The sequence below is a fragment of the Camarhynchus parvulus genome, chromosome Z (genome assembly GCF_901933205.1).
Source record: "Camarhynchus parvulus chromosome Z, STF_HiC, whole genome shotgun sequence".
Classification (NCBI taxonomy): Eukaryota; Metazoa; Chordata; class Aves; order Passeriformes; family Thraupidae; genus Camarhynchus; species Camarhynchus parvulus.
The window spans coordinates 16,389,238-16,408,011 of NC_044601.1; the positions used below are offsets into that span (position 1 = coordinate 16,389,238).

An 18,774-nucleotide genomic window follows, 5' to 3' on the forward strand; every position below is an offset into this window, starting at 1 on the left:
TTGCCCAATAAGAGTTTGTTTATCAGTCCCACTCTCACAAGTAGCTTACTGTGAAAAGACTCAGTGGTGAATAAGTTCCTGCTAGAAATAGTCTGGAGTTTCTTTCAAAGCCACACCTGTTCATGTGATACAAGCCTCTTAGCTGAGCTGCCTGCTCTCTCATGGCATTGAGAAACAGAATGTCACAGCCCAATGAAAAGCAAATGCATATTGAGCACACAAACACATATGCAAGCAAGGAAATGGCTTTAGCCTGCAGAGAAATAGTGCCCATTTAACCATATCTAATGTTTGTACTCGCTCTCACACACAAAACATTTGCTGCCTGAGTATTATTTCTACTTGCTTGAGAGGGAAAAGGAATGAAAGGGCAAAGGACAGGTTACTATAGGAGGGGGTGCATAAAATATTTCTGATTCAACTGTGATAAAGTCAGCTGAAAACAAAACACCTACTGGTTTTCACAGTTGACCAGGACCTTACAGTTATGATACACAGAAACAGAATATAGCCTTTCCATATTCAAACTTACAAAAATTACATGCCTGAAAAGAACCTTAAACTGTAATAAAAACCAGAACAAGAAATGGATGAGAATATATATTCTTGTAATAGTCCCTTGGAGTCCATGGAGGATGCAGTAATTTGTAGACTCTTGCTTCCTACTTATCAAAATCAACTGTCACACCTTGCAGTGACACCATGGGTTTGGAATACGTGATGCAATGCAACAATGGCTCATGATGACGAGCATGCAGAATTAACCTGTTCCCTGTATTACAGCTGATCCACCCAGTTATGACTCACTGGTAAAGGACTGAACTTTTTGTCCTGAGGCAAAAGGGCACAGCAGCTGTGTCTCCCAGACACAGTGCCAATGTTTTCATGACATCTTCAAGTGCACTCAAGATAAGACTGATCCAAGAGCAGGTTTTTTGTACCACAGGGATTTTTGGCACAACAGACAAGTAGAAGGCTTGCAGACAAACAAGACAGATCAAAAACCCTTTGGCTTTCGCTTTCACTCTCTGGGCTGAGGTCTCAAACTTAAATGAAACTGGGGCAAATTACCCAATCATTTGTTTGTTCACTTTTGTCAGTATCTGAAACAGATCACGCTCCTGAAAAAGGTTGTCCTGGTATAAGGCAAAGTTGGGAGGAAATCTAGGGTGAAATTTTGATGGATACTGCAGCTGTTCCCACTGTTTCATCCTTGATGTCCAGATTGATATCACTAGCCTTAACACAAAAACAACCAACTGCTTATACTTCTGTTCCTGGCAAGGCTCTGCTCTTACAAATATATGCAAGGCTGAAGACAGACACTGGTGGTTGCTAAGACCAGCTGATTCCATAAGTAGGTGGGTCAATATTCCATTTCAGGGCCATCCTTTTGGAGAGCATTCTACCATTTATCCACACCAAATCACGTTAATTCCGATCTGTACATCTTTATATAACAGTCACTCTCTGGGCCAACATGAAAACCAAACTGAAGAGAACTGCTGAGTAAAACAGAAGTCACTACCTGAAAAGACCATGATGCTAAGAGCTCTAGTAAGCCTCTGTCTCTTCTACTGCTGAGCAGTCCCCAGTGAGAAACCAGTTCACACAACATCTAACAACTTAGTATTTGCAACAAACTAAAATGGGTTCTGCTTAGAGAAAGGAAAATGTACATAGAATTTGTTAATTCACTCTTTAAAGAATAGAGTTCTTTTTTCAGAGCTGACTCCATTGTAAAAAATCAAAATTCAGCCTTCTCTCTCACCTGTTGTGCACCTGATTATAAGAATATTCTTTGCAAAGAAATTTAGAAGAACATTGAACTGTGGTGCTTTTGTAATGGGCTTGAATAGTAAATGAAACTTGATAATTTCCTCAGCAGTTTTCCTCACATTTTTAAGGTTTAAGTCCTGTCAAGGACAATGTAACAGCACAACAAAGGATGATCTTTCCTTTACAAAGAACAGGAAAATGCTACGGAAATACTGAATATTTTTAGAAACAGAAATTCAGATAGCATCATTTATATTGGTTATCTAGAGAGAAGGTGAAAACTCAGGTTTCAAACTGTGCCTGTCTAGACTCAATGTATATTAGTCTTCTGAGCCACTTAACAGCTGCTTCACTGTGAAAGTGGTAATTAAATAACCACAGCAAAAATACAAATGACCGACAACAGAGGAAACTTGGCAGATCAGACCTCTCAGGTCACCCTGATTGCTTCTAACTAGATGCAAACCCCTGTGCAAGAGTCTGTAACTGCTGTGGAAGATGGGCAAAGGTCAGCATAGATGATCCCTGTGAGCTGGGTAAGGAACATCCAAGGCACCAATTGCAAACACTCTGCATGAAGGACTGCACTGTTTTCAGCTAGTCTCGGCTCACCACACCCTGTGCACTTCCCAGACATGCAGGAGTAGCCACTGAAGTCGTGACCTATCAGCCCAGTTCAGCACACAACTGAGAGAATGGCTCTGTTACTGCAAGTCCTGAGCAAAACAGTTCTTTTATTCTGGAAAAAAACGTTTCTCTGCTTGAAATAGCAGGTCTGGACTATGCTATAAACACATAACACAATTTGGAACAGTGGAGCTTCTCAGGTACAGGGGCTTGTTACTTGCAACACTTTTAAAGAAATGCAAGTACAGTTTTTGCGGGATATATATACCTGTATACCTGTAATAGACATGGTAAATAAGAGATGTTCCCAAAAAAGAGTTGGGAAAACTTGCTCAGTGTGGTTGTGAAATATATTTGCACAGTGGCTTTTATCATGTTCCTGTGACCTCTATTATTGAGCTTAGTTTCACAAAGTAAAGGAATTGGAATATCAGAGAACATTGTGGTAAGATGGAGGAGCAGCAATAACAGCTAAATGAGCAACTCTGAAATCATTCATATCTGATTGAAATATTGTGTTAACAACTATTTAGAAACAACTGTTTATAGACCACGTCAGGAATAGCGTTTAAAATAGCTTTTTAAAACAATGTTTTTAAAATGCCAGACAAACTTTCCTCTTGACAATTTTAACTGTGTATTTTTGTCTTTAGGTTACACTATCCTCAAGTTATTTCAGCAGCAGCCAGGCAGAAATTGAAGAAGTAAAGATGTCCCTTTCAAACAGTGCTATGAAACTGTGACTCTCTGTGATGAGAAACAAGTACATGGCTAGAACAGATGTCTCAGTGCACTCTGGCTCCTTACACATAACTTTTCTGTCCATCTTCAATCTGTACCTCCACTTATATTGTGGGAAACTGCATGCAAATACTCACAGATATCAGAAAGCAGATCCCAGCTCTCCATAAATGAGTGCAGAGTGATTCCTGGATGCTTGACAATTCTGTAGTGGTTGGGAAAGATTCAAATACAAATCATATCTTCGCAGTCATTTGGGAAAGAGGCATTCCTTAGGGATGCCTCTGATGAAGCTAATGGTGTATGCTGTAATTCCAGCCCTTGAGACATGAGTAGGAAACCCTGTGAGATATCTTGGACTGTATTCAATCACAAGTTATCTTGTCGTCAGTGTGTTAATGTCGACTTGAGAAATTGCTGGGCACTCAGCTTCAAGGCAGGGCTGATCCTGATTTCTAAGATATTTGTCTTTAAAGCACTTACTCCCTCCACCCTCTAAGCTTTGATAAGTAATGACCAAAACATCTTTACAATTTTGCTCACCTGTCTGGCCAAGGCAGTTTTGCTTCCAGGCCGTCATGGCTGTAGTAGTGAGAAAGGACTATGAGGTTTTCAGCTGCTCCTGGATCTGCTTTGACTGAGCTCAGGAATCAGCTCAGTCATTAGCCACCATTTTGGTACCGTGGTGCTGGTGTTGGGGCCTAGGAGTTTCTTAGGGACTAATCTCAGTGTCAGTGTCCATAGATCAATTTAAATGTATTATTTAAAGCCATTGTGCCTTTATGTATTCTTGGAGTATCAAATACTTGTTCTTGGAAGCAACAAACATTACCTTTAGATACAGTGTCCCATTCAGTCATGAAACATCACTATTTAGCTCACTTCTGTGCTAGATTCTGTTCCCTGGATTTCACCCTTTTTGGCTTTTACTCTTGGCTTACAAAAACACTCATGTTTTTGATCCCCAAGGGGGCTCTCTGACCACAATTTCTGTTGTCTTGCTCCCTGACCAAATTCTTTCCCCCACTTCAAGCCCTTGATGTATGTCTTTGGTTCCTAAGCCCCGAAACAACCTGCCCTTCATTGAATCCACTAAAACTTGGGAATAGCTCTTGGCTATCCTTGCTTGGGTTAACAAGAATGCAATGGTTTTGCAGTAAAAAGGGTTGGGAGATGCAAAGAACCCTGAGTGTCTGCTTGGGTCTAGCAGGTGGAAAAAGAAACTTGATTACTTGTTCCTAATAGTAGTAGTATACCTTTAACTTGCACTCAGCATTTTTAATTTCCAAGAAGGTTTACACTGATGCAAACTGAGAAACTCTTCTGTAGAATGAATGCTTACTCTTCTGAAAATCATGAGATATGTAGCTAGCTAATAAATTTGTAATTTACTTGATATTTTTCCTTATCTTTATAAAACTGAGATATCCATAGAAGATACTGGCCATTATGAGGAGATGTCGATGGCCAGTTGAGTTCCATGAAAAAAACCATGAATAACTTATAGTCTGAGTGAAAAGTCCATGCATAGTGGGTATCCAACTGGACAATTAACAGTAAGTAATTTTTTAAGATACCTGTGGAAAAAACCAATTTTATTCTCAAAACTATTAATGAAAAATGTAAATTTAAAATATTACCCAAATAGATAATTACCTTCTTAATTACAATAAATTACCTTCTTCTTCCCTCTCTATGCTTGTACTCAGTATTTCTCACATGTTTCTTGGCTAAAAACAACAATTATATTTTGATATATATTCTGCTCAGCATATGAAATTCCATGTACATACTGTTTCAGATGAAGAATTATTTGCTCAGCTGGTGGGAAAATACAAAGCTTATGCTGCAAAACCAGTAGCCAACGGAACCAATAAGCCAATGCTTATTCTTCAGGATCATGTTAAATGATAACCAAGAAGCGCTGCAAAATAATGAAGTTACTTCCATGTTTGGGTAGTAACACCAGTTTATACAGCAGTCAGCTGTAACTTCAGGGCTTATGACCACCAGAGGAAACCCCAGGACATAAAAACACATGTGCAAAGGGGAGGGAACATTTAATAATAATAATTTCAGGGAAATAATTATCACATGTATGTTTATTCCAGGAAAATCAATTAATATTATGTACTGTAAAATTCAGTATAAAAGCAAGAGCTTTTCTGTACTCATCTCAACTGGTGGAGATATCCCATGTGCATCCAGTGCTGTAACAAAGAATGCCTGCTTCTTAATGCCACATTGGTAATAAGGAGCTTTATTTTACTGATTTCTTTGGTAATAATATCTGCAACAGATTTTGTTCTTAAAAGAAACCTGTTTGCTTAATATTCCTTAGAGATATGACTTTTAAAACACTGGAACTGGTGGAGTCACTGTCCCTGGAGGTGTTTAAGGAAACACTGGATGTGGCACTCAGTGCCATGGTCTAGTTGACAAGATGGTGTTAGGTCAGAGGTTGGACTTGATGATCTCAAAGATCTTTTCCAACAAAGCTGATTCTGTGATTCTGTGGAATATATAGATATATAGATATAGATAGATTTACTGTTTCCTTTTGTACTTCAGATATGAAAAATATCTTAACTATCACATTTTTTCAATCAGATGCTCTCACCTCTGGTCATCACCCTCTTTTTCTCATATGACCTCACAGGGAGAGATTCCTGGCCATCCTCCTTCAAAATACCGTAGCCAGATGGTTTTGTTTTCCAGGAGGTAAGGATAGTATAATATGCCCAACAAGGAGCATGTAATTTGTTTATAAAACTTTTTTTAAAAAATAAAAATACACTGGTGTGTAGATATGACAATTTTGTGACAGTCTGTATATTGAAAAATAATGTCTTTTCATCACAGAGGGATAATCCTTGCTCTGAAAATTTCAAAATAAAAATGGAGAAAAGGGGAGGTAAAGGAATAAAAGGGAGCAGATAAAAAATGAAAAAATTACCTGTTAACGCTTATAATAAAGCCCCATTGTTCTTGTTCATTGATAATTGTAAATTAAAAGGAGAGACTCTGGAGTATGTAACAGAGGACAAGCCAGAGCAAACATTTGGAGGTGGGTCTTGGAGAACAAACCCTTACAAAATGTGGCTGCTAAAGTGAAGAAGTCTGAAGCAGAGTCAGGAAAGAGCAGTAAAGAAATGGAAGATATTCAGAGCATATAAAGGAAAAAGGTTGAAATGATCTGTATGAATAAGCAAGGTCTCCTCATCAAAATCAAGTATAAAATGGAATCTTAGAAGCGGTAGGACCAGCAGCTCTGGGGGAATACTGACATTCTTTCTAAGCACAGAGGGAAAGCCACAGTCCATCTGGAGTTGAATCTGATGAAGAATGTGAAGGACAGTGAAGTACCCTGTAGCAAAAGAAAGATCATAGAAAATTTAGGACCACTGTTTAAGCAGGAAGGATACATGGTGACAAAGGATGTGGACATCACTGAACTACTCAGCGCCTACCTTCAGTGGAAGAAGATCAGGAGACCATTCCACCTGACAGATGCACATGAGTGCTGAAGCAACTTGCCTCTTCTGATTGTCTTTGACACATCAGCAGAACATGGGAGGTTCCTGAGCACTAGGAGAAAGCAAATGGCCCTCCTGTTTTCCAGCAGGGCCACAAGCTACAGCCACGAAACTGCAGGCTGATTGGCCTCACCTCAATCACTGGGAAAGGGATGGATCGACTATCCTGGAAACCATTTCTAAACAAACAAAGAACAACAAAGTGATTGGGAATAGTTGGCATGGACTTATGCAGTGGGAATCAACCTTCTATGTAGCTTTCTATGACCAGATGACTAGTTTTGTGAATAAGGGGTGGTAACTGGAAACTGTGAATCTGAATTTCAGGAAGGCTTTTACCACTTTCTCCCACAATATATTCCTAGACAAAATGACAAGCAATAAGCCAGATAAGGGTGTGGTGAAGTAAACTGAAAGCTGTCTTGGGCAGCCAGGCTCCAAGCCTTGTGATCAGTGGCAAGAAATCCAGCTGGTGGCCAGTCACTATTGGAATGCACCAAGGGTCAATAGGGCGGCCAGTGCTGTTTGAACCCTCAGAAAGTTTGCAAATTATACAAAACTGGGAGATGTGGCTGATAACATACATGGGTAGATTGAAATTCAGGGGGATTTTGGCAGTCTGGACAGATCGGCTGACAAGAGCTACATGGAATTCATGTAGAACTCAAGGAAGAACATTACAAGTCCTGCATCTGGGGAGGAAAAACCCAAGGCAGCAGTACACACTGAGGGATAACTGTCTGGAAGGCAGCTTTGCAGAGAAGGACCTGGGGTGCTGGTGGACACAAAGTTGACCATAAGCAGCAACGCACCCTTTGGAAAAGAAGGCCAACATTATCGTGGCTTTCATTGTTATGTGCATTGCCACTGCATGTAGCAGCATGGAAATAGACCAGCTGAGGGTCACAAAGATGACAGATACTGAAGCATCTGACATATGAGCAGTGACAGAAGAGTCAGGATTGTTCAACTTGCAGAAGGCCCTGGGGGAATGTTACCAATGCACACAAATAGCTGGTTGGGTGGAGTAATGAAGATGGAGACTGACTCCAAACTCAGCAAATTACTCTCAATGACCCTGCTCAAGCAGTAAGCTGGAATAGATGATCTTCAGAGGTCTATTCCAAATCCAACTATTCTATAATTTTGCAGGTAACTCTGCAAAATTATTTACCTTGGTTATCTAAATGTAACTATTCTCCAGGTATCCCACAATTTAATGCTGAGTGCATAAGCCTAGTTATTTCCAACAGCAATATGTGGGAGGTTTATAGGCCAATCAGCCTGGATCAACTTGTCAAGAAAAATACATATACCTGAAACACTGTTTGGTTTTTTTAAAAAAACTGCTTTCATGTTCTATTACAAAATTATTTCTGAAGATCAAAAGTACTGAGGCTTTATTCCTTTCAGACTGCTACTTTGAGGTTTCACTGCAACCTGTAGGTTGAGAAGAAAACTGGGAGGTCTGTATAGGGTTAAAACCTTTCATAGGTATACCTATTAGTGGGTTTGGTTTCCACAGCCTTCTCAGCATTAATACCAGTATCATTCCAGGTTAATCCACTATTGTTCCTTTGTTAACTAATTATATTTATCCCTTTTTATCAGTTCAAGATTACGTGTTTCTATTGCATCATTTTTGTTGAGGGAACAAGTCTGATATCTAGGCCACCTAAGATTTTTATGATGAAGACTTGTATTAAATTAATCTTTTTCATTCTGCAACAAACTACACTCAAATGCTGTTAGAATTAATCAATATGTTGGCAAAAAGAACAGCAGTTTTATAGGATATGGGAGGGCTAATTTTTGTTTTTATTTTAAACATAGTACACATTTGCATTAAGTCCCAAGCACTTGATTAAACACCAGGGTGTATCATGCCCCAAGGCATAATGAGGCACCTTAGAGCAGCCAGATTTGTCCTGCTTGAAGAACACTGCTCTCTGTGAATTGCTGCCTTCCATGCTTGCAGAGGGGAGACCAAGTACATGTCCCTTACTACTGAGCTGTCACAACTCCAGGTGGCCCCATGCTTCAGGCAATCTTTACTCTTTGTTCCCCCACTAATCTTAATTTACCTGCTGAAAGAATCCATGTGGCAACAAATTTTACTAGAGAAATTGCTCAGGTTGAAGGCTTTACTATACCTGATTTTCCTCCATTACAATTCTGAAAGTATACTGAAGATTCTGGCTTTAAACCTTACATCAACTTGAACATTGAGCGCTGCAGCTTTTTACCTTAAACACCTCATGAGAGAGTTCTTTCTCCCCATACAACCAGAGGGCAGAATGACATCCCAGAGAGGATGACAGAAAGGTGGATCCTTTTCTAGACAAAGTTATTTGTACTACCTTGGTGTTTCCCCATGGAACACTGCTTGAGGACTGCTCATTCATCAGTATGGCTAGCTGAAGTACAGGAGTCAGTACCTCTACTCATTTTATTTATGAAGAATCCTCAGCAAAGTTTGTTTGTATGGAGTCATTGACCCTACCTGTTGCACAATAAGCAGCCTCTCAATCTAATCTCCCAGGCAAACACCTTCTAGGACAAAAAAATAAGATTTACTGCTTCAGTTTAATAAACTCTGATAATTTGATTTACTGATTTACTGGAGACAGGCCCTCAATCTTCCTCAATTCCCTGTACTGTCATATTTTAAGCCAAGAGAATCTTTTGCATAGGCTGTTTCTGCCTTAGAAGAGAGATGCAAGCCAACAAGGTAAGGGTTATACGAGCTATATTCCAACAATTTATATGTATCAGCTCTGAATTCTCTGACTCAGTCTTGTGACTGTGCCAACATTGAGCATGGCAATTCAAATCATGGCTAAAAAATGCCTATAAAGCTCATTGAGGCAATCTTAAATTAATATAAATGTGATCATTAGACTCTAAATGAAGGAACAAATAGAAAAAAACCTGCCACTTTCAGTTACAAATGACATACAAACACAATAGGGGAATTTGAAAATTAAGGTAATTTGTTTTACTTGAAAAGCTATTTTTAAGGAAGTTATAATAAGAAATCACTGAAGCCAGTGAAAAGGCATGTTGCTGGCCCCATGATTTATTTATGGGGAAACTAACATTAACTAGGAACTACAGACTATACGGGCAGTGTTCACACTAGAATGGGCTGATACCTCACCTTTTCTTACCAATTACTAGTAGCTTTTGACTTTTAGTTTTAAATTATATTTTTAATTTGGTCAATTCCACACCAGATGAGATCCCTTTTTAAGTTGCCTTTAAATTACTATATCTTAATTTCTCACATACAACTAGAACTAACTTGAAACCCAATTCTTTCTACAGTTATTGTGGTGGCTATAATACTTTTCAAAACCACAACTGAGTTCTTAGCGGAATTTATGAACATTCCTAAACCTATATTAATAAGAGAGAGCTGTGGAGGAAAAAAAAATAGAGAACATATATACATTGCAATGTTCAGCTTGTGTTATTAGTGAGGACTCCTGAGAAAAAGTATACCTTCTCATGTACAGGTAAACATAGTGTCTTATGTAAGGCTATGCTTATTCTGGCAAGCTCAGTATAGTCAAGGAACAGCCAGTCAAATCATTTTATCCTCCCACAGCATACCCCAGATTAATGGAGTTAAATTTAAAACAGTTAATGCAATGCATGTTTGCCTATTACACAATAAGTAAAAAAAAAAAATATATATATTTTGACCCCAGATCAAAAATGCTGAACTGTAAAAGAAAGCAGAAGTGTTGGGAGGTTTCTGCATATGAACCCCCTCAAAAATGGAGCCACATCACAGTAATAGTAATTGCCATAAACACTGTAATGAAATAAAGGCAAGAAGAGCTGGCTCAGAGGATTAGCAATGAGCAACTGACCCTTTCATTAACTAGACGCTAACTCAAGCGTAGCCAAGGCTGGTAGTCACCAGGCTGCTTTAGCACTGCTTGGGCTCCACAGATGGCAGTATGACTGCTGAATTGCCCCAGTCCTTGGAGCAGCTGCTCTGACTCACAGAGTTCAGCACTGCCAGCAACTCACAGGTGCACACCTATGCTAGAAATAGCAATCCCGTCCTGCGGCATTCAACATCACCAAGTATTTGGACTCAAAAGCAATAAAGAAAAATAACAAAGGCCATGCAGCCCTATATCAGCCCCCCTGTACTAGACCTCAGAATCAGATAGCAGGTTGTGTTGGAGAACACCTCTGGAGATCATCCCGTCCAACACGCCTGCCAAGGCAGGGTCTCCTAGAACAGGTGAACCAGGAACAAGTGGAGGTGGGTTTAGAATGTCTTGGGACAAGGAGACGCCATGACCGCCTTGCATAGCCTGTTCCAGTGTTCTACCCGTGTAAAGAAGCTCTTTCTCACGTTGAGATGAACTTCTTGGTGAAACTTCTGACTTATTATATGGCCACTGTTCCCTGTCCTGTCGCTGGGTCTGGCTGAAAAGACTCTGGCACCTTGGTGCTGGCACTCCTTTTGAGATATTTATATGCATTAATGAGATCCTCTCTCAGTCTTCTCTTTTCCAGACTGAACAGCTCCAGCTTCCACAGCCTCTGCTCAGAGACGCTCGGCAACACCTGCAATATCCGTCTGCCCCGATCCCCGCCTCTGTGCACAAAGGGCTGCCGTCTCCTCAGCAGCCAACACCAAAGTTGGACGATACGGAAGCAGCGCCTCCGCCGCGCCCGCATCCCTCCCCGGCGGCCGGAGCAGGGCACCGCCGCCCTTCGCCTGCGGCCGCGGCTCCGCACCTCCCCCGGCAGCCCGAGGGGGACGGACCCAAGGTCAGGCGGCGGCGGCGGGCGGGGGCCGGGCCGGTAACGGATGTGCCCGTCCGCCCCGCCTCCTGCGCTGACAGAAAGGCGGCGGCGGCGGCTGTCGGTGCGCCACTGGCTGCCGCGCGCAGGCCGGTGCGGAGCAGCAGCGGCGCCCCCGGAGCCGCCCCAGAGCCCGCCCGCAGCAACTGCCGCCCCCAGGCCGCCCCCGCCTCGCTCCGCCCCGCCGCCGGCTCCTGCCCGGGCCACCGCGCCCCCCGGGGATGGCGGTGCTGGCCCTGGCCTCGGAGGGACTCGCCATCTTCGGGCTCATCCTCTTCGTCGTGCTCTGGCTCATGCACTTCATGTCCATCATCTACACGTAAGCGCTGGGGTGCGGGGGGATGGCGCTGGCGTTGTTCCGTCACCCACCCGCCATCGCGCCCGGAGCGCCCGGGCAACGGGCCCCGTCCGCGCGCCGCCTCCGCCCCGGGCTGGCGGCTCCCCCGCCCCGGGTGTCAGCCGGGGACCCGCCTGCCTGCCTGCGGTGTGGCCTCCGCAGACCCCGCCGAGAGACCCGGGGGTCGGGCTGGCCGTGCTTAGGGCACGGCTGCGTCCCTGCCGTTGGTCTTCGGGTAGAAACCGTCCTCTGGTTTTCTGCTTCTTGCGGTGATCTTTGCTCCGTAGCCCTCAGTGCTGCTGGGGAAGGCTTAGTGTTTGTTGTGTTCTGGTATACACTTGTAAAGTGTGACTTTCCCGGTGGTAGTGGGTGACCAGGATGCACAGGACTTACAAAATGTATGATGTTTGACTGCAAAGGCTGTACGGCAGAACAACTGAAAGAGCACAGTACTCTGTGCCAGCCATAAGCACACTTCTTTTTTGTATTGAGAAATAATGATAGTGCTAGTAAAACAAGTATATGTAGTGAGTCAGATTCTTCTTGGATAAGTCCAAGTAAAAATGCCTTTAGAGTTTGTGAGCAGTGTTTGCATTTTAGTGACTGACAAAGCAGAGGAATTTTCTATGGGTATGTGGGGAAAGGATTAAGAATGCATTTCTTGGTAGATAGTTGTTTTGCTCTCTTAAGTAAAAGGCCACTCTTGCATCACTACTAAGATTAGAAAATACCTGAATTTCTGTTTGCTTTCTTTGTGCTTATCTGTTCTTTCTTGCTGCTCTACTGCATCTGATAGGTACCTGTGATAAACCTCAGCCCTTACTGAAAGCAAAGCTCACAGAATGGGTCAGGTTGGAAAAGACCACAGTGGATAATCTGTTAGTCCCAAAGCACATAGCACAGGACTGTGTCCAGATGATTCTTGAATATCTCCAGTGGGGGAGACTCCACAAGCTCTCTGGGCAGCCTGTTCCAGTGCTGTCACCTTCACAATAAAGAAGCCCTTTCTAATAGGTGGAACTTCCTGTGCACTAGTTTCTGCCTTTTGTCCTATTGCTTGGTACCACTGAGAAGGGCCTGGCTCCGTCCTCTTGGCACTCTCCCTTCAGATACTCATAGACACTGATTGAGTCCCCTTTCCTCATATGAGGGATGCTCCAGTCCCTTAATCATCTTCAGAGTTCTCTGCTGGACACTCTCTATTGTCTCTTTTACTGAGGATCCCAGAACTGGACACAGCAGATGACAACAGATGAGGCCTCTCCAGGGCTGAGTAGAGGGGCAGGGTCACCTGTCTCAGCCTGCTGGTGCTGCTCTTCCTGATGCAGCCCAGGATGTCACCGGCCTTCTTGGCCACCAGGGCACTGCTGGCTCATGGAGAGCTTGCTGTCCACAGGACCCCCAGCTCCTTCTCCACAGAGCTGCTTCCCAGCAGGTCACCCCCAGGCTGTGCTGGTGCCTGGGGTTGCTCCTCCCCAGCTGCAGGACCCTGCACTTGCCTTGGCTGACTTTCAGAAGGTTCCTCTGTGCCCATCTCTCCAGGCTGCTGAGGTCCTTCTGAAGGGCTGCACAGTCCTCTGGGCTATCGGCCACTGCTCCCAGCTTTGTGCTGTCAGTGAAATTGCTGAGGAGGCCTCTGCCCTTCACCCAAGTCATTGATGGATAAATTAAGCAAGACTGGGCCCACTCTTGGACCTTGGGGGTCATCATGAGTGACAGGCCTCCAACCAGAGCCTGTGTCAGTGACTGTGACTCTGGGATCTGCTGTTCAGCCAGTTCTCAATCCACTTCACTCTTCGCTCATGCAATCCACACTTTCTGAATTGAACTTATGGATACCAAAGATTTGCTTCTGCTTCCTTTTTTTTCTTTTTTCCTTTTTTTTTTCTTTTGTGGTTTTGTTGTTGGTTTTTTGCTTGGTTTTTTTTTGGGGGGGGGAGGTGTTTGTTTTTTAAAATGTGAAGTCACTAATAAGCTCTAATTAGTTTCATTTTCTTCTTCTGTAGTTCAGTTATCCTTAGATCTTATATTCACTTGGATAATTAACTTTTTTCTTGAAAAATACCTGTATGGGTTACCTCAGACACAAATAGCAGGATTTCACTGGGGGGCAGAAAGGGTGCTTAGTGGGTGAAGAGACTGCTTTGGGCATGGCTGATTTTGGTCAGCTTTAAAGATGATTAAAACTGTCCATTGCATGCTTAAATCTCAACCTGTCAAGTGTGCATGTGTGGTGCTACTGCTCAGAACTCTTTTATGAATAAGTGACAACTGAAATGGGCAGGAGACACAAGTGGGGAAGATGTGCAGGAGGCTGAACAAGAGGCAGAAGGGTGAGATATGCTAAGAGATGGGAGAAGAAAGAACAGGGAAGAGCTAGAGGGAAGAGTACACTTTTGGGCAGACAGTGCCGCAGGAGCTATGCCCTCAAAGGGACTGCCTCCTGTGGAGGCAGTACTGGAGCAGGGACACTCCTGAGTGCACTGTGGGCTGCGGGTAAGGCACTTCTGAAGGGACTGTAACCTGTGGGCAACCCTTGCTGCTGTAGAGATGCCCTGAGGGGCTGCAGTGCCATGGTTGACTCTGCCCTGAGGAGACTGCAGCCTGTGGCAGGCCCATACTGAGGCACAGACTCTGCCAAAGAGATTGCAACCTGTATAGCAGTCACTCGTGAGCAGTCACACCTACTAGAGCAGAGTAACAGTTTAAGAAAAACCAGCAGTGGAAGAAAATGAGTAAGAAGTAAGGCGTGGTGGAAAAACCATTATGTGCTGACACTTGCCTCCTCTGTCATCTTGCTGAAGGGCTGGGGAGGGACTGAGGGTAAGGAACCATGCAAATGAGCAGTTCAGATAGAAGGGTGAGGGGGAAATGTTTCTTACTGAAGCAGAGCCTGGGAAAGGAGGACAAAAGGTACTTCCCTAAAAGTTAGGTTGTCTTTTTTTTCCTCAATAACCAAATTGATAATTAGTTGCCTGATGATTTCCAGTAGTTTAAATTGAATTGCCTGAGTTGAGGCAGTTTTGCCTGTGGCAATAATTGGTGGGGAATGCAGCAGCTGGACCTGGTATGGCCTGCATCTAGAGTATTTGCAGTGGTGTGAAATCTGGAAGGAGTTGTGTCTTTTGTTAATGGGAATTACAAGTGTGTGTATAAATTGTATGTTAACAGGTGGAAAACTTGTCAGTTGTGGATGGAGTGGGTAAGAACTGGGATGATCCAGTCTCAGCCTCTGAGGCCCCTAGTCTGCTTCCAGCAGGGCTCTGGAATTGCCATCTCAGTAGGGCCAGAGTCAGGAGCTGTCTTTGGCAGAGTAATGGGCTGATGGCAATGGGGATATTTAGAGTTTAGTTCAGCAAAGCAGTGTCCTGTGGATGGAAGTGAGCAGCTGGTAGCACTGAGGTGACCAAATTGCAGACTGTTCTGGGTTCACAGGCAGTTGCGGAGGAGCTGCCCTGGTTACAGTGATTTGGCAGATCTGAGGAAAAAGGACCACAGTTTCCCATAGTGGGACCACGCAGCTGCCCCCTGAAGTTAAAATAAAGAAGTGGGGGACACCATCCCAAGCAACTGTCTTTGCAGCATCTATGGTGGTGCTGGGAAACAGTAGGTGATGGGTTGTAGCCGATGGCTGGAGAGGGCACTGTGCTTTTGGAGCCTGTGCCACTTGTTAGCATTGCCCTGTGTGAGGGAGGATGGCTGGGAGATGTCTGATGGAGCTGTACATGGAGGAATGGCCTGCTCCTGCAAGCAAGGTAGTCCTGTGAAGGAGGTGATCAGTGGTATTTGCTTTAAATGCTGGAGCATGTTTAGGGGGAAAGGGCTCCAGATAAATGATGATTGCTGATGTTATGGCTGAAAATGCTGGTGACTGGGTGCCGTTACTAGTGCCCTCCATCTCATAGAGACTAGTTTTATTCTGGATGGCAGACACAGCACACTGCACCTCTTCTGAGACCCCAGAGATAAGAAAGGATCTTCACTTATGGACAGAAACTGCTTTTTATGTTGGAAGATGCGGTATTAAAATAGAATTGGATGATATTTGGCATATAGTGAATAACACATTTTTCCTATTACAGGCAGTAAAGAAGAAGGATGAAAGTAATTAGTCTTCCTGTTTTCTCCTTACAGACAGTATTGTTGGTTTAATTTTTTTGAAGTCATTGAGGTACTGCTTGTACTCAGTCTGCACTGTGTGTAGCTATGCTCTGTTGGTGAGTTGGAAGGTCTCATATGTGCCACTGGAGCATTAAGATGATGTTGTAACATGTCAGTAAAGCTGTTGTGGACTATACAGTCATCCTTCCGTGGTTTTCCATTGCTATTTAGGAAGTTTGATTTAGTAAAGCACTTAGAGTGTGTGAATTAAGTAGGTAAATGGAGTTATTCAAGAAAGTAAGCTTTTTTGTCTTGAAATGCTTTCAGCAGTTGTTGAGATTAAGATCAAGACAATATTTCTTCTGCATTGGTTTATACTGTTCTTGCATTCAGAGTTGTAGGCTTTGGATATCTAAGGAATGTTCTTCCATTCTGTATTTGTGAAATCTGTTTCTTGCCACCTCTTTCCTCTACTTTGAATGGGTTTGAAACAGAGAAACATCTGGGCTGGAAAAGACCTTCAAGGTCATTGATTCCAACCTTTGACTGATCACCATCTCATCAGTTAAGCCTTAGCACCAAGTGCTATGTCCATTTCTTGAATATCCCTGGGAAAGGTGACTCTGCAACCTCCCTGGGCAGTCCATCCCAATGCTTGACAACCCTTCCTGTGAAGAAATTCTTCCTGATACCCAACCTGAACTTCCTCTGACAGAGCCTGAGGCCATGTCCACTTGTCCTGTCAGTAGTTGCCTAGAAGACACCAGCCCCCAGCGGGCTACACCCTCCTTTCAGAGTTGTAGAGAGCAATAAGATGTCCCTGAGCCTCCTCTCCTCCAGTCTGAATAGCCCCAGCTCCCTCAGCTGCTTCTCACAGGACTTACTCTCTAGATGCTTCTTTGGCTTTGTTGCCTGTCTCTAGACAAGCTCCAGTGCCTCAATGTCTTCCTTGTGGGAGGCCCAAAACTGAACACAGGGTACAAGGTGTGGCCTCACCAGTGCCAAGAGGGACAGTCACTGCCCTGGTCCTGCTGGCCACACTATTTCTGATATAAGACACGATTCCATTGGCTTTCTTGGCCTCCTGCACACCTGTCTGGCTCATGTGCAGGCAGGTGTTGATCAGGACCTCCCGATCCCTTTCTACTGGGCAGCTTTCCAGCTACTCTGCCCTCAGCATGTAGCACTGCATGGGGTTGTCTGACTCCTGAGCACGACCCAGCAGTTCACCTTGTTGAACCACTGCCATGGCTTAAGCCCAGATAGAAATTAAGCGCCCGCAGCAGCTCACTCACACCCCTCACTACCTCCACCTTGGTGAAACACCACCTCACAATTGATCCTGGCCTATTGATCCAGATCCCTCTCCAGAGTCTTCCTACCCTCCAGCAAATCAACACTCCTGGCCTATTTAGTGTCATTGTGAGCGTACTGTGCACTTGATCCCATTGTCCAGGTCCTCAGTAATGATATTAAAGATGTTACATAATGTTTGTCAACTCTCTAAAGCTATTTATTTATCTTTTTGTCTTTATTTATCTGGTAAAAAAACCTGATCTAATGTGAAGACATGTTCTGGCTTTGAGTCTTCATTGTTCTTGTCCCACTTGTCAGTGGCAATTCTAATTACAGCACTTAATGGAAATGACTTTTAGGCAGCCACAGTCAGTTGATATTGAGGTTGCTCATTTTCTTGGTTCCTAGGTGTAAGTGGGAATGGTAGTGTGTGACACTTAATTGATAAACATACTGCTGGTTTTAGACAAATTATTTTAAAAAGCTTTTAGTTACAGTAGTCAGTGGAGAAATAATGAATTCTGCATTTATGTGGCATTTTGGGTGTAACTGGGCCTTGTCTGCTGAATGAAAATCAAGACTTTTCAGAAACATATACAGATAATAAAAAACCCAGACGTAACTAAAAGTAATTAATAGCCTTATTCTGTGTATGGACACTAGAAGGAAATTCAGTTTGCACAGATGCAAAAAGTCAAGAGAGATAAAAACTCAAGTTTCCTGAGGTACTTCTGCAATGTTGATAGGCTTAAACATGGCTTCCAAACCTTAGCAAAAACCTCCACATAGCTGATGTTTAACTGCTGGGCTTTTTTAAAATGTGAAGTTAATACTTTGGTTAATAATTCCTGATTGCATAGTAATTGTGATACTTAATTCTTAAGAAAAAAAAATTGTTTCTCTTGGCCCTGTTTGTCTTGTCAACCCTTTCTTTTTACTCTTTGAACATCTCTTGCTGCTCAGTCTGTAATTTGTGTCCAGGTTTATCCTACTCTAATCTCTCTGCTTCTCATTGTCATCTCACTTTCAACTTTTTGTGTGTTGGTGGGATTGTCTCCTCTTTTAAACTTTCTTGTATTTTCCATTGTCTGGCAATAGACTGCGTAAGATTAATTGTGTAACTAGGGCTGTTAAGAGCAGCCCTAGTTACACAATTAGCCATGATCGAGTTGCATTTTCTTTGATTTGTGTAACTGCTGCAGACACATCTTGTTGCAGATAGGAGCTAGGTAGGTTGTAGTGTAAATCTAATTTAAAAGGCAGTGTTTAGAGAACTCTCCTGTTACTATCAAGTGTTACGAGGCATAAGTGAACAAACACTTTGATAGACTCTGATGGAGATAATCCAGCTAATCCTTTATGAGGTGACAGGTACCCTTGCCTCCTGATGATAACCAAACTCGGAAAGCTGCAAAGTGTGATTGTACTGGAGCTTCTCCAGGAAGTGGCTGGAATATGTCTAGCACATGCAGAATGCCATGTCTGTTTTTGGGTATGTGACTTAAATGAACTTTTTTTCAACTTGAA

General features: G+C 43.2%; 1 protein-coding gene across 1 annotated transcript in view; it reads left to right on the forward strand.

Moving 5' to 3' along the window:
• Positions 1-11,557: 11,557 nt before the first annotated feature.
• The window catches only part of UGCG (UDP-glucose ceramide glucosyltransferase), a 36,007-nt gene continuing 28,790 nt past the window's right edge, over positions 11,558-18,774 (forward strand). The window contains exon 1 of the mRNA XM_030968858.1: positions 11,558-11,832. Within this exon, the coding sequence (XP_030824718.1) occupies positions 11,735-11,832 (98 nt within the window). The 5' untranslated portion in view covers positions 11,558-11,734. The remainder of the gene's footprint in view (positions 11,833-18,774) is intronic.